This window comes from Emys orbicularis, chromosome 7 (assembly GCF_028017835.1).
Source record: "Emys orbicularis isolate rEmyOrb1 chromosome 7, rEmyOrb1.hap1, whole genome shotgun sequence".
Lineage (NCBI taxonomy): Eukaryota > Metazoa > Chordata > Testudines > Emydidae > Emys > Emys orbicularis.
In genome coordinates, this window is record NC_088689.1 from 8,605,219 (window position 1) to 8,621,559 (window position 16,341).

At 47.2% G+C, this 16,341-nt stretch overlaps 1 protein-coding gene across 1 annotated transcript in view; it reads right to left on the minus strand.

Annotated features, from left to right (window-relative positions):
* Positions 1-4,311: 4,311 nt before the first annotated feature.
* The window catches only part of XPNPEP1 (X-prolyl aminopeptidase 1), a 39,026-nt gene continuing 26,996 nt past the window's right edge, over positions 4,312-16,341 (minus strand). The window contains exons 12-20 of the mRNA XM_065407605.1: positions 16,168-16,226; positions 15,217-15,294; positions 14,207-14,278; positions 11,746-11,806; positions 9,489-9,558; positions 7,597-7,770; positions 6,590-6,666; positions 5,619-5,717; positions 4,312-4,872 (exon numbers count right to left, since the gene is read on the minus strand). Of these exons, the coding sequence (XP_065263677.1) occupies positions 4,744-4,872; positions 5,619-5,717; positions 6,590-6,666; positions 7,597-7,770; positions 9,489-9,558; positions 11,746-11,806; positions 14,207-14,278; positions 15,217-15,294; positions 16,168-16,226 (819 nt within the window). The 3' untranslated portion in view covers positions 4,312-4,743. The remainder of the gene's footprint in view (positions 4,873-5,618; positions 5,718-6,589; positions 6,667-7,596; positions 7,771-9,488; positions 9,559-11,745; positions 11,807-14,206; positions 14,279-15,216; positions 15,295-16,167; positions 16,227-16,341) is intronic.

The window sequence follows — 16,341 nt, forward strand, 5'->3', positions numbered from 1 at the left end:
AGGCACGCTGGTTAGGACACAGCTTTTATAATGTGTTACACTGACCCCCACTATGCCAAATGTATAGTCAGTCCCTTTGCCTTCTCTGCATTTCATCACCCGACTAGTGTTGGGGTGACCTTCTCCCATAGGTGAGGATACGATTCTGTCATGGAGGTCACGGATTCCATGCCTTTCCAGGCCCTCCGTGACTTTTTCTGGAGCAGGGCGGGAGCAGCTGTCAATCCCGGGGCGACAGAGCACTGGCCCCAGGGCTGAAGCAGCAGCTGCGGGTGGGTCAGCATTCCTGGGGCTGGAGCAACAGTGGCCAGCCCCTGCCATAGAAGCAGTGGCAGGACTGGAGCAGCTGCAAGCCCCCAGCAGGGCTCTATTTGTTTCCCCCCCCCCTTCCCAAGATATTTTTAGTAAAAATCGGGGACAGATTACGGTCTTCTGTGAATTTTTTATTGCCCACGACCTGTCCCTGACTTTTACTAAAAATACCCATGTCAGAATCTTAACCTTACCCAGAGGTTACTGGGCCTTTCACCTCAAGTTTATTAGCATATACAGTAGTTAGTTACTATGTCATGCTTGTGGTCACACCTCTGCTGATGTTCCTAACTTAACACAGCTACCGCTGATACCAAATGACAACTTGTGGTTACTGGTCAGCGGTTTAGCAACACTTACTTATAACCTCACGCCGTGCTATAGAGTCAAATATGAGTTACTCATGTCAAGTCATTAGGCCTTTGTCCTTAGTTAGTTTGGCTAAACTATTGTCTTTACAGGCTTGGGACCCATAGGCTTTTTGCATTACTGCCTTAATCTGTACCTATATCTTACCTATTTATACCTAGGTTTAAGTGAGTTTAACACTGACTCTAGGGGACAGAATCTGCACCCTAGGAAGCCTTCCTGACTCTTGCAGCAGAGACATTGGATTTTGGGTAATATAAGGAGAGCAAAAGGACCCTTTAGTTATACAGCACTGAGGGGACACTGAGTCTATGAAAGTTGGATCTCCTAGACTGGCAGGGTAGGGCTACTGGTAACTTGATGTCAGTAAGAAAACTGCTTAGGCAAAGATTGTAACTTGCTAAGATAAAATTTTAATCACTAGAGAGTGTGCTTTGGTTGATTTTTAACCATACCTGTCTTTTATTCTTGCTTGGTATCACCTAAATCTGTTATTTGTTAACAAACTGATTCTTATTTTATTACAAAACCATCTCAGTGTTGTGCATTAGAACATGCGAGTCTTCAGCTAACCTTATAGGCTGATGAGTGCTCTGTCTCTTTGGATGCAGCAAACTTAATCATTTCTGTGCATGTCCAGTGAGAAGGACTGGACGCTGCAGGGAGACATCTCTGGGGAACTCTGGCTCACTGATACCGGCAAGGCCAGGTTTAGACTGACAGAGTCTTGAAGAGTTTGCTGGCAAGGCAGATAGGCTGGTGTGTCAGGGAGCTGACACAGAGCTTAGCAGCAACAAAGTGCTCCCTTGAGATGGCGGAGGGGTAACATAGTGGCTCTCAGTTCTGGGTGTCCTGAGCATGACATCACAGCGGGGAGTCAACATGGAGATATACCTATCTCATAGAACTGGAAGGGACCTCGAAAGGTCATTGAGTCCAGCCCCCCTGCCTTCACTAGCAGGACCAAGTACTGATTTTGCCCCAGATCCCTAAGGGGCCCCCTCAAGGATTAAACTCACAACTCTGGGTTTAGCAGGCCAATGCTCAAACCACTGAGCAATCCCTCCCCCATATATAATGATATCATCAGAACAGCAGGTTTCTTCCTGCCATAACTCTTGCAGTAACATGCGGGACTATAACAGAAGTTGGCCTTGTGGCACCATCTTAAATGACCATACGCCCAACGTGGTAGAAAATGCATTCAGAAATAGAGCTGGTTGAAAATTTGCCATCAAATTTTTCTACCAAAATTAGCCTTTTTCCCACCTCCCCATGGAAAATTTTCCAATGAAATAAAAATTTCCATTTGAAATTTTCATTTTTGGGGAGGTTTTTTGATAGACAAACAAAAAAACTGTTTATAATTGTTTTTCAGAGTTTGGGGGAGGGTTCTTGCCTTTTCTCTTCTTTCCCTCTGTTTCCCACTCCCTGCTCTTCCTTTTTTTCTACCTTTTTACATTGTGACACTGGCAAGGGGAGGAGAGGCAGAAACTGACAAGCAAAAACCAGAAAAATTTTCACTTTTGAGTTTTCTCTGAAAAGTTGGGGGGAAATTGTGGGAACTTTAAGGAAAAAACCCTAAAGTGTTTAAAAATTTCTCCATGAAAAGCCAATTGGCATTTTTCTACCAGCTCCAGCTAGAAGACTTCACTTCTCCCTGCTGTCACCTACTTTTGGTATCTAACAGAGACCCATGTGGGTCACGCAAGAGGGACAATTTCCCATCAATGCAGGACAGGGGACATGCCTCACTCTTGGCTACTATATTTAACCTGTGGTAGTCTGCTATCAGTGTCTGTCTTTCTACTCATGGAGCAGAAGAGACAACGTAAAGAAGAATGTGATCAACTGAAGCCAAGGAGTTGGCAGGAAGTAGCTAATGCAGATTGGAAGCTGAGCAGGACTCCAAGGCCTTGAAAAGCCTTATTTTGGGGAGGTTTAGCAATTACAAGTGCTTAGGATCTTCATTTTACATCTCAGTCTTTAGTCCTTCAGCAGCAGCCTGTCTCCATACTGGCTCAGTGTATGATACCTAATTCAGCTATCAAGGTCATTGCTTTCTACCGCTGGGATTTCCCTAAAAGTGTCTCATCCAACTATTGACCCTGCTTAGTTTCTGGGATCAGACAAGATCACAACCTGAGGCAGTATGGCTGCAAGCATGGAACTGGTCCCTCTCTGATCATTCATTCCCAGCTGTCCACAAGTTAATTTGGATGGCAATTAACACAGATTCATCTCCATGTGATGATTTGTTGAGAAAGCACTTGTACGAACATTGAGCATGTCCTATCACATGTCAGGTATTTGGCAAAGAAGCACCCAGTAAAGGGAAGCAAGACATTTCTCACCCAGGATTATAACTGCACTAAAACTGTGCACACAAGAAAAAAATAACACTGATTTGCACTGAAATATTATCACAACCTTACAGGGACACAATCAAGATAAAAGAAATACTTCGAAAAAAACCACTCATCTGAGTTTTTATGCCTTGGATAAAGTGAATTTAAAAATCTGAGTGGCCGGCTTTTTCAATGTTTGTTTTTCACTTTTGGTTTTTTCCTCAGCTTGGATTGTGTAATGATGAGACTGGTTGGTTTCATTGCCTATTTCTAGTCAGTTTCACTTGCAGGTTCTCAGGCACCTGCACCGCATTTCGGTTTTCAGCACTGCTGAGGAATATTTAAACAAGCTTTATGCCATTTAGTGTGGCTCAATTACTGTTTTCACCTTCAAAAACATTACAGAAATACATTTGAGTTACAAGGACTTGGCAGCATCTCGTCAGCATCAGACATACTGCCTGGCTGGGAAAACTCTTGGTTTTCCTGCAGTTTCTAAGGGAGGTTTCAGAATTTTTGTTTCCATCAAGAGGCTGAACTGTTACTTCAAGTGCTTTAGTGAATACTTTGTCACAATATCATTACACATTATGGGCCTAACTCTGATTTCATTTCAAAAAACGCTGAGCACCGGGATTTTACATGGGCGATCTACAAGTGGGTTGTGGAGGATGGAATTTTTTTCTCCATCATGGAGGCAGGGTGCAGGGCACTTGTGCATAATTATGTTTATTTGCAGTCTATTGTTTAGCCACTAGATGTCTCTGTGTGTTGTACTGAGATCCAGACGGAGTAAGTCCCTGGTAAACAAAGGCAGACTGAGCTGGAACTTGAGCACAACGTATTGTGAATGCCTGTTTGGTTTGTGTCCACCTTAGCTGTTTGCTTTAAACACCTACCACAGGAAGGGCTATGATTCCATGACACTGTACTCTCATATACTGCACTGATCGGCGCCATATAAGTAGACAGACCAATACTATAGCCTACGGGCAGGCGGTTCAGCCATGGCCTTTTGCATGCACACACCTCCAGAGGGTTTTGTCTGCAATGCTGTGCAGAGATCTGCCACAAAGTAGAATACTCCTATGATGTTTCTTAACACCTCTCCAACTCCGAGTACAGGGAAAGGCGTGTCTATGTATTTCAAGCCAGGTGTGCCCATGGTGGGTGAGGACTGGGCTTGGCTCTGAGTTTAAAGGCCAATTAAATCAGTTACACCACTGACAGAGACCAGACAGACTGAACGCAACAGAGCAAATCAGGGCTCTGAAGCTTTTATTAGCTGATCAGAAACATAGGCTCATCAGCATAACAGTTAACGTCAGCAGTGTATTGGCAACTGGAACCCAAGAATTAAAACCACTGGGTTTTCACAGTGATAAACCAAAATGTATAAAACACTCCAGTTATTGTCTCCTCGAATGATTGTTTCAGCAAGGCCCGGACTGCAAAAGCAAAATACTTCACTTTTGAGATTTGCTCATTATCAGAAAAATTGTTCACAGATGGAATGCTCCTGTCCCCCCACAAAGGAAAACAAAAGCTAAACAAAAAGCCCCCTTCCCTTCACTATTTCCAAATGGTTATCAAAGGCTCTTCCTCAATCCACGTTCATTTTTCAAAACGAGGGGCGGGGGATTAGAGGATTTTAAGGTTGAATGATTCTAACTGTCACCATGTAAAAAGTTATTATTTTTAAAAAAAGTTGGTCTTAATGCATTTTGGTGATGGGCTCCGTCTCCCTGATGAGCCACTGGAGAGCCTCATGTCGTCCTTGGCTCTTCAGTTCTGCCCCGATCACCTCCCTGCATTTCCGGTGGTAATCGTTCACCCAGTCGCACTAGAGAAAGGGACAGGAGCAACGTTTAATGCAAATCAAGAAGTGGGGGAGCGGAGGTTGATCTGTTCATCCTGCACTTTGCATGGGCAACATCGTCAGCTCTCAGTGGGGAACTGACCGGGTCATTAAAGCAGAAGGCAAAAGGGCCAGGCCCATATATTCAGGAATGGCTTGTAATTGTGGGTGTCAAAACTGAGGCACCTAGGGCCTGATTTTCAGAGGTGCTGAGGCTCCTCCCTTTGCCTTCAGTTGGATCTGTGGCTACTTTCGCGTCTCTAAAAATGAGTGTCTCCAACAAAGTCAGTGGCCACTTTTTAATACTTGGACCTGAGAGCCCTGCGGTCATTACATACACTGCCTTGAATGGGACTATACACCTAGGTAGGGGCTACCATTCTGGGCCCGAAGGCCAATGAAGATACTGCACGGGACACACATGCAGAAAAGGGAATGTGGGTGGGGCTATTGGTCAGGAGAAGGTAGGAAGGAAGAGTGGAGAGGGCATGTACTGGAAAAGAGATGGGGGGGCCAACATGACAGAAGGGCTGAAGCAAAGGAAACAAAGTGGGGGTAGCAACATGATAGGGCTGCAGGTAGCGTAGGGAGTAAGAGGAGAGTCAAGCAGAGATTAGTTTAGGTGAGCTGCCAAAGTCACATCACCGTCAGAAGGAAGGTAGCCCTAGGAGACCAGGATCCTTCGGCCCTTTAGAATGAGTCTGCTCCCCTCCATCTACTACTTCCCTTACCTCTTTGTGTGTCAGTAAAGGGATACTGATCATTTTAGTCTGGATCGGAACCAGGGTTAGTGGCTCGAAAGTCAGGCTCCCTCTGTTACTGAAGTTGTACTGCAGGGGAATGAGGAAAGACATCCTTAGTCATTGGAAACTGCTCCAGCTGGATAGGAGTGTTCTGTACAACCCCGGTGCTTGGCGTGGCTTACGCACGGTTCAGAAGGGAAAACATTTAGCTGGCGTTCCAAACGTGGCAAGGCCGGACGTAAAGCCCACTGAAGTCAATGGAAGTCTCCATTTGGGCTTCAGATCAGACCCCTCAAGCCCAAAACTGAGATCGTCTTGTAGGGGGGCAGCTACCTGGAATTGCTCATTTTGGCATTTCTAGTGACATTTCACCCTAAGACATTTAGCAGACAATTAAATGTTCCTTTTTGAAATCACCTGCGTTTAATGAAAGCATAATCCCCCCAACCAGGTAGGTTTTGGTGTTGAAGCAGAGCTCTACCCCAGCTGGAGACTCTGCCATGCCTAGGAATCTCCAGCTGGTGGGGGGGGACCCATTAGCTTTACAACCCCCCAGTGACACAAAGAGGCTGGACTGCAGAGACTCTAGCCCCGGATCTCCGGAGCAGAGAGAGGACATTTAGGAGGAGTGCTGTGCAGATTTTAACCTTGCCTGACCTTTTCTAGTGAGCGGTGCAGATCACAGCAGCACCAGCATTGTCCTCATTATATCTGTTTACAGGAAGAGACCAGGACTCGGTCTTCGTTACAGAGAAAAGTCCTCATACGTTTTCCCTGAGTGAAACACTTGCAAGTGCAGTAACCCAGCCCCGTGGGAAAACTCGACCTGTGGGTACAACGACCTGCAATATTGACCTGCTTCCAGTTCCAGGCTTTTCATTCAAAATCCATGAGACGTTTGTGTTTTTACAACCACCAAGTGATAAGGTGCTTCTTGAGCATGCTCAGAAGTCACTCACCTTGGTTTTGGCAGGGATCACGAGTACCACATTTTCTATGCGGATCCCAAAAGACTCATCTTCATAATACCCAGGCTCTGCAGAGACAGACAACAATCAGCCAATCCCTGCCGTGTAGCACAGCCACTTATCACAACAGGTGAATTTCCTCCTGGGGCTTTAGTTCATCTGCATAGCTAAATAGTCTGGACATCTGGCACCCACTGAGGGGAACAAATTTCCCATTCCGTCTAATCTGCATGCACAGCCCGAGCAAGGTGACAGGCTGAGTTCTCTCCGAGAGACAGACTGCCCCAGTTTAGGGAGTCACCTTCCAACCTCAAGAGAAGAATACAAAGTGTGTGTCACGTCTGTTCGAATCACTGGAATTCTGCAAACACTACTAATCCAGTTACCACGGGCCAAAACATCCCACTCTGTTTTAAGGGGTGCTCATTGTACACAGTGCCCTCCATGTAAGGATCTCAACTTAACAAACTTGAATGAATTTAGTCTCACAAACCCTCTCACCCCCGCGGGCAGGGTAGCTAAGTATTATTATCCTCATATTTTACCACTGGGGAAACTGAGGCATAGAAAGGTTAAACAACTGCCCCAAGGTCACACAGACAGTCAGTGGATTAGGTCCTACAAGTCCTGCTGCCCATTCCTATGTGGTCACCATAAGACCATCCTTCCCCTGAAGAATGGGAAAATATGTCTGAGGCTCTGGTTTGCCAGCAATAGCTCCATTGACTTTAGCAGTTATACTGGTGTACACCAGGAGGAAGTGAGAGCAGAATCAGGCCTGTAGTATCATAATTGAAAGACGGGGTCTTAAGACACCTGACCCCAGGTATAACCGGATGTGGTCTCTCTCTAGATATCTTAAACAAGGAATTACCTGGCAACTGAAAAGGCAAGAAACATCCCTCCACCCCCATTGCTTTTCAGATTTGTTCCCTAAGCAGCTTGTTAACACAGTGGTCCTCATCTGACTACAGAATATAGTCAAGGACACTAAATACCATCAGAAACGATCATGCCAGCTTCCAGGGGTTCATCTGCAAAGGTTTTGTAGCTGATGCCACATGGACCCTCGTGCACATTAAGGAAACACCCAACGCCGTGTCCTGTGCCATGCAGATAATCCAAACCACAGTCCCACAATGCAGAGCGGGCAAAAGAATCCAGAAGGTGACCTGCAAACCGGTGAAAGAGAGAGACATTTAGAGAGGGCCCCAACCAGCTGCGCACAGTCAGTCTTTGACGATCGCACCTGCAGATCTTACCACGGGACACCGGAGCATACATGAAAGAGAGAACCAAGTCACCGGCTTATAAAACAGACCTGTAATGGGGTATAGTGGCTCTTTAAGGAAAAGAGGAATGGGGGATGGGGTCCAGGCTATTCCGTTCCAAATACAGTAGTCTCAACCAAACAAAGACCCTGTGGGACAGCAAAGGCCAATGTGAGGAGAGAAGAAATGCTCCTGGAGGAAGACTGAGTCTTGGGGAGAAGAGATGACTATTTATTTAAGAGCCCGAGGTGAGCTTTTACTGGCGGGGTGGGGTAAGGCTCCTCTCTCTCCCAGTCAATCGGTCACCCAATCAATCAAGACGAAAACCCTGGAGGAGGGGACAAAATGCTCCCTGTTCTCATTATGCAGAGGTGACAATACAAAGGGCGTGTCTGCCAGTAGACCTTCAATACTGGGAGGAAAAGGGGTGACCCGGAGTGCCCTTCCCAGGCTGGGGAAGATAGCTAGAAACCACCTCCTTGCCCCCAGAAGAGTACTGGGAGGAAGGACTTTTGCAATCAAGGTTTTTTGCATTTGAGGTAATTTCATTGTGAAAGATCTTTGCGGCCAACCTAGGGGGAGCTGGACCAGGTAAATATAAAGGGCTTACTGTGAACTAGGAGAGAGTGTCTCAGGGCAGTGAGACCACCACCCACACCATCAAGGGTAGCAAGCCAAGTCTCTTCCCAACTACAGAATTCCAGGGTCGACATCCCCTGGCCTTTCAGAACAGCGTCTGTCTCATAAAAACAAGCCGCAGCAGCCCCCAGCTCTCTCAGTAGAGTATCCAGAGACTGAATGCCTCTGCAGAACGCTCATCCTCAGAGGTGGTCGCTCCAGGTACACTGGAGGCAGAAGAATTGGGGATGGGATTAAGAGGACAAAATGGCCTTCCCTCACCCTGGTACACACATGCCTCGTACACACAAACCCTGGGGTTTGACTGCCCAATGACAGCATCCAGATGCGAAAATCTGACCTGTATTTGCATCAGAAATGCAAACTGAGCCCAACTGAAAAAGAGACATCTTTGTTGAGTATCTTATGTGGGACAGAACAACACTGCAAGGAACTGGCTGCTGTGTGTGTGCGCCACTGCCCTCTACTGGATGGAATCGGAATAACTTATTTGTGTGTCATAGGCCCTATACTGCTAACCCCTAAAAGGGATTCTCCTTTAGCTTGAGATGAACACCTCTGCCTTTGATGCAGGCGATGTGAGATCTCTGCTTGCTAAGGCTGTGGCCATGTTATACAGTACCCAGACAACTGTAAAGTTCTAGGTGGCCAGTGATTTGTTCCTATGCAACTCAGCAATAAAAATATTACACCCGTGGAACTAGAGAGAGATACAAATTCCCTTCACTCCAATCCAAGAGTTTCATTGCCAAACGGTGTTAAAGGAGCTAGATCAATAAATATGATGCAATGTAAAGGTTATACAAGGAGACACAACTAAAGACAAAACTTCTATGTCTGCCGACTTCATTTGTATCTGTCACGCATAATATTCTTGTAAATGGTCACATGATTCTCCAAACACATCAGTCGTCTGGGCTCCTATCTGCTCAGAACAATCTGCAGCTGCAGAACGAAGTGAGACAAAGCAAGCGACCAACCTTTGGTTCCGTTAGGGAAGATGGCTGCACTCACAGCTATATGACCCTTCAGGACGTAGGTGAAGCATTCCTGCCAACGAAAAGCACCCGCTGAGTAACGTGAAGATAAAAACCAACTCCCTCTTTGCTTTGAAAACACGATTGCATGTTCTAGGTCAGCAGAGCATTACAGAGGCTCAGCAAAACCCATAAAGTAGGTGATGCTATAGCAAAGCATGAGAACAAAGATACAGACTGAGAGAATCAATAATGACTAGGGCCCTACCAAATTCATGGTCCGTTTTGGTAAATTGCACAGACATCGCATTTTAAAAATCTTGAATTTTACGGTTTCAGATATTTAAATCTTAAATTTCATGGTGTTGTAACAAAACATGGCAAAATATAAACATGTAAAGCCCTTAAGACTCAGCGTTTCTCAAACTGAGGGTCCCGGCCCAAAAGAGGGTCGCAAGACTATTGTGGTGGGGTCACAGTATTGCCGACCTTACTTCTGCGCTGGATCGGTGCCCAGCTCTGAAGGCAGCGCCACCACCAGCAGCAGCATAGAAGTACGGGTGGTAATACTGTGACCCCCCCGCACCACAATAGCCTCGTGACCCCCTTTTGGGTCAAGACCCCCAGTTTCAGAAACACCGTGTACTTTTGTATACTTTTACCCTATGCAAAAGACCATATTTCACGGGATAAATCAGATTTCACGGTCCGAGACGCATTTTTCACGACCGTGAATTTGGTAGGGCCCTAATAATGACTGGACTGAAGCCTTCCAAACCAAGTGCCAGGTGGACACCAGTCTTACGAACCACCAGTTATACAAACCATTTTTCCCAACAGCAGGCAAAAAAAAAAAATCCCATAACAGAAAATGATGTCAAAGAACAAGTCGACATCCCCTAACAGTCCTATGCCTTCAGCGTGTTGGAAATAGCTTTCCAGTGGTTTGAAAGACAAGAAGTGATGCATTGCACCCATATGGCAATTTATGCACCGTACCCACTGTAATTTTAAGATGTTCTATTTTATGAACTTTTTGATTATATGACCGCCTGAATAGTTCGTAAAACAGGAGCTCTACTGTAAGTACCCAGACAGACAGGCCTGGTATAAATGCAAAGTTGCATTCATTTTAACTAACGATGGGATTTTAAACAGATTTAGTGGCATCGCTGAAATCCCAGTGTGAATTCTCTGATATCGGTTTAAAACTGGCTTATAACAGCGTACGCCAGTTTTAAACCAATATAAGAGCCTCTGCAATGGGGGACCCAAGCCTCCATGGATGGCAGGAAGGGGTTAATGGGTTCCAGAAAACGTAGTCAGCCCAAATGGAGACATCTGGGGCAGGAGTCAGGCTTCCAGGGAGGGGTTTAGAGCCAGGCTCAGCTGGGGAAGGAACAGGCAGAGAGAGAGCAGATGTGGACAGAAGGCTGGCTAAGGCCAGGGACTTGTACCTAGAGCTGTCTCCAAGGGGACTTGGGTCGGCTTACTGACACCGCTCGGGGGCATGGATTTTTCACACCTCTGAGCGACGTCGTTAAATTGACCTACATTTCTAGTGCAGACCAGGCCTAAATCTCTGCCCCCCAAAAGGCGTTGGAGGCTGGGCGGAGTAGGGGAAGACCAGCTGGGAATGGGAACCTGAGGCTGCGTGGATAGTGTGCCGCACAATGCTGAAAGGGGGTGCTCTGCTGAGCATGTGCTATAAAAGCATGCACACAGAGAGCTGATTTTTAAACCGATTTAAGTGAAACCAGTGCGACTCCTTTGTTAGACAAGCCCTTGATGCCACACCTCACCATTTGAGCTTTGTTTTTGTAGGGTCAGTTACCCAGCAAGGTGGCTTGAGCTTTCGGCACATTGCCACTGAACTTTTCTGGGGGAAGCCAGATCGTTTTCCAGATAGGAAGTGTGGATTCTGAGATGGGGAGGGTGCTATTCTTTATATTTTATTTTCTTAGGTTAAATTTTGGTACTCTGAATCCTGGCAGCTTCCTTTTTAACCAGGAATTGTTTCCGGGGAGTCCTATGGCCTATACAGGAGGTCAGACGAGATGATCACAATGGTCCTTTCTGGCCTTGGAATCTAAGAATCCTCATTGATTTTATTAGCAAATGGATGGTACAAAATGAGCCACTTTGACTCCACAGTTACTACTTTCATATCATTTTTACCCCTTTTTCCTTAAAAAGTAATGATCATTTAAATATCTCTAATGCCGTGAGCCTGCTCTCCAAACACAAGATGTCCAATTACCTTTTCGTAAGCCGATGGGGTGCCGAAATGCATTGTCCGAGTCACATCCGTCGTGCCATCCCTTCGAAACAAGAGCAAATGAAGTCACAGAACGCAAGCTCAAATGGAGAGAGTACATCTTACCCCAATAATAAAGCTGTAACGCTAGTCACTTCCAGTAACTGAAGCAAAGCGTTCAACACCCCGATTTATGCAGGAGGTCACACTAGAGGATCATAGTGGTCCTTATCTATGAGTCCCCAAACACACTGATGCCCCGTATGGAACAGTATTGACTGACATTCAAATGTCATCTTTCATCCCAGAGCATTTCGCAAATTATACATCTGGAGTGCCACGAAAATGCAACTAATTCTAGAGTGGACAACTCATGCATAGCATGATGCTCAATAGTGCTGAGAAGGGACCATTACACGTCATTTGTATCAAGGGTGGTTTTGAAGCAGACTAAATCCACAGCTGCATTCTTTAAGAAAAACAGATGCATACATGATAGCTAATGGCTGCAAAAAGACACGTAAATCCCCTTTGACCATGGGATAAATACTTGGCAGCCCCGATCATTACTCACTTCTCAGTTTGAGACCCTCAAACGACCCTGATCTTTCAGAAAGCGCTGAAGTCCTGCTCTCTGAAAATGCGACCCCATAAGGTATCTCAAGTTTGGCATTCAACCCCAAATCACTAGTTATTTCTGAAATGTCAATCCCTGCGCATACATTTGATCCTGGCCCACACAGGTCGTACTCCTAAAGCATTCAGGATTTAACTTCTCAGCAGCGGCAAACTCAGCATCTCTGCCCCAGTACTGTGCTAAATACCATCAATGTCTAACTCATATTTTATTCAAGGGGCTGCTTTTCACTGTGACACTAAAGGAATGGTTAATTAGTCCGCCGCGGGGGGAAAAGAACTCGTAAAAATCATATCAAAGTATGTTCAAGCGCTTCCTTTTCAAAGCCCTTTATAAATGACTGTAACAATAGCCAAAGCGCCAAAGAGACAATTCCTCTCAAAGGAGAGATCAGGTCCACCCCGCTCCCTTGCTGATCAAAACGTCTTTAATCTATTTAGTTAGTGCTTGTGAAAGGTCCCGGTGGAACAGCCGCAGAGTCGTAGTCCACCAATTTGATCTATCAAACAAGTACAGCACACGCTAAGCTTCCCCAGCAGTATGGCTCGTACCTGAGCTACCTCTAGGAATCAGACAGGAATTCAGTCTCCATGACTCCACGGGGCATCAAGAGGCAAACATTAGGTTTCAGAGTGAATGCACAATAGTACTGCCCTTGTCCTGGACACGGCCCTCTGTTGGCATCATCTTAACAGTGAGCAGCATGGTTACTTGCCCAACATGCCCTTACTTTGCTGCACAGGATGCCGGCATCACTAGTTGAAGTGTAGGGGCAGGTGGGCGGGGCTGTACCTCCACCCTCCCAGGCATGTGAGTGGGGAATGGACAGGGATTTGATTCTGCCCCCAGGGCACCAGCTAGCAGAGCTGAGACAGCTTGGAGGGTGAAGTAACCTGCTTCTGGCCAAGAGCATTAGCAGATGACATCCTCGCTGGGCCTACGGGGGAATCAAAGATCAATTGTAACTAGGAGTCACATCTCCCTCCCTGGTCTGCTCCTGAGCTGGCACAGCCAGACTATACTGGCATCTTCTGGGCAGGGAATCCCTCTTTGTCCATTCTTGTGATGGGGTACATAAATCCCACATGGGCTGGGGAGGGTTAACGAGCTGTGGCAAGCACAATCGGCCCAACCTGGACTGCAGGAAGGGGCTGGAAAGGGGAGAGCTCGCTTGGTTGCTGCTGGCTAGGAAAGAGGCCAGACCAGCCGCTCTCACCTGGGGAGAGGAATCTAGCTGAAGCCAATAACAGAGTGGGACAGCTGGGAGTCTAACTCCTTTGGGGAAGGTGACTTTAGACCGTGCTATCCAGGAAGGGGGAGGAGGGTTGAACTTTCACAGTGACCCAACCAGAGGGCCGAGCCGTAAGCCACTGGAGCATCAGGGACACGGAGGCAGAGCGACAGCAGCACCGCGCCCTGCCATGAGGCGGCGACCTGATGACAGTTCTGTAAACATCATATCAGCGAGCCCTAATAACGATAATGGCCCATTGAATCCTTTGCCCCTTTACGAATGCCAGCAAGGCCACCTGTTCCTTTCACAGCCCAGTGACCCTAGCTAGAGTCACAGTGGTGGCCTAGAAACTATTTTCTTTTTAAACATTATGGTGCAATTTCCCACCAACTGCTACACTCAGGACACAGAGACAAGACCTGCATTACAGGTGTTCTTTAAAAATAACAGCTCGTCAAGTTGTTTAGTCAGCACCAAATCTAGCCCTTTGCAGCCATCACCAAAGCAATGGAGATTCCCGCCCTGCAGATTATGCACTAAACGTTTCTTGATTCTAACTGAAACAAGAGTTACAGCGACCCTGCACCACTTACTTGTACTGAGCGCCAGAATCCAGGAGGTAGATCTCATTCCCAGACAAAGCCCTGTTGGTCTCGGGAACCGGCCTATTGAATTAAATGAAAAATTGTTTGTTCCGTAATTTCAACATTTCCAGCCCAAGGCGGCTGTTGAGCGACAATGTCAGGTGCAAGTTCGGATCGGTCGGCTCCAACTTCTTCTCTGAATGCTGGAATTTGCACAGCGCCTGAGCCGTGGGATGTGCCGAGTGAACGGCACATGATCCTCTCTGCCCATTCTTCAACATGCGCCCCCGGCCCCATTTCAGCACAGTTCCTCTGCCTCCCCCACTCCTTCCCCTCTTCAGAAGGAGCAAGTTCCTAGACACTGCAGGTAATCCATCTCCGCGCACTCCTGAGCAGTCAGAATGAACCCCTCCTCCCTCCCCCCCCCCCCCCCACACACACCTTCTTCCCTGTCTGTCGTCAGGAGCCATCCCGCTCTGCAAAATAATTAGCAATTTCCTCACAACACAAGGAATCCAAATCATCCACCAGGAGGAGGCAGCCAGAATTGGCCAACCCGCCCTCCCCTCAGAAAAAACTCTGCAGACCAAGGTTTGGCTGATGCTATGCGGGAAGCAGAGGACCTCTTCATTGCCCCAGCACAGCCATGATGACTGATCCATTCCATGGGTTAAATTATCTATTGCCTTCACCTCCAATTCCAACTCAAACACTGGAGTGGAGCCAGCTGGATAGGCGGAGCCAGCCACCACCTGGGATGGTCCTCTGCTGGCCATGAAGTCCTGGTACAACATTGGCATCAAAGCGCCAGCATCCCAAGTGGTGCGCTGGGATCCGTATCTCCTGGGGAAGGAAGCTGGGCCAATATAAAGCAAAAAAGGTGAGCGACGGGGATATATTTTTCCTTGTCTGAACCAAATAATCTCACTCTTCTGTCCTCGGCTGTAGCTCCGTGGGGAAGCAATGCAGGCTATTGGAAGTGCGTTTGCTGAAGAGCACAGGGGCTGCGCTTCTCTTACTTGTAGTGAATGATGGCGCCGTTCGGACCCGTGCTCGAAATCGTAGCAAAGCTCAAGTCGACAAAACCGTTCTGTTGGCTGAAAGGAAACACCGTGAACACGCACATGTGAGTGAGAGACACGCACCAGAGCAGGTGGGTGTCCCCAGCACAGCTCAGATAATAAACCAGTCTCTAGCTAGCCAGCCAACCTCCTCCCCCGCTCCAATTCACCTCACCCCAAACCCTTCCCCTCCATAAAAAGATCAGGTCAGTCCCGCACCCATCAGGACAAGCTTAGAGGTGGCTCTACAGTGAGACAGGAGTCAAGTAAGTTCAGCCCCTAGCCTCATATCTAGCTGGAGTCCTGCCTTCTCCCAAATCGCCTGGCCTCCACACCTCCTAGGGAGCCAACATCCTCCCCAGCTCCAAATCTCGGCCTTCAGACGCCACGCCTGCTTCTTACTCATTCTTTATTTTTATAGCACCATCCCTGCAGTATCCAAGCACCTGGCAGACATTAATGGCCCCGATTCTCCACTCTGTGCATGTTGCTTACGAGGCACAACTTGGCCTTAGGAGTCTGGAGAATCCAGCCCTAATGAATTTCCCTTCACGACTCCCCTGTGAATTGGGGAAGTATTATCCTCTCCATCTTGCAAGTTCACAAGAGCCTCCTGCCTCCCCGTGCAAATCTCATGACCCAGCCCGCCTAAGGGAGAAGCCAGTAACCAGCAGCAGAGGAAGGCAGGGAAAGGTGGCAAATGGGATCCAGCAAGGCAGGAGTTGCTCCTCCCAAGAGATGCTAACCCAGCAGACACAAACCCTCTTTTTCTAGTGCCCAAATAAAACCCTAGGAAAGCGACTTGTCCTCAGATAACAGGCACCAGGGAAAGGGTAAATTCACACAGAATAAGAATCCAAAAGCCACCCAGAAAACATCCGGATTGAGGTTTTGTTTTTGTTTTTTTACCTGCGAAACTCCTCTGCTTTGTCCGCAGCTGATATTTCAGTAACCGATCCCTTTGGAACCTAATGGACAAGATCTTGGCTAAGTTATCAGGCCAACCATAGGCCCCGACTCTGTGGGTGTTCTGGGGCTGGAGCACCCCCAGAAAAAAAACAGTGGGTGCTCAGCACCCATCGA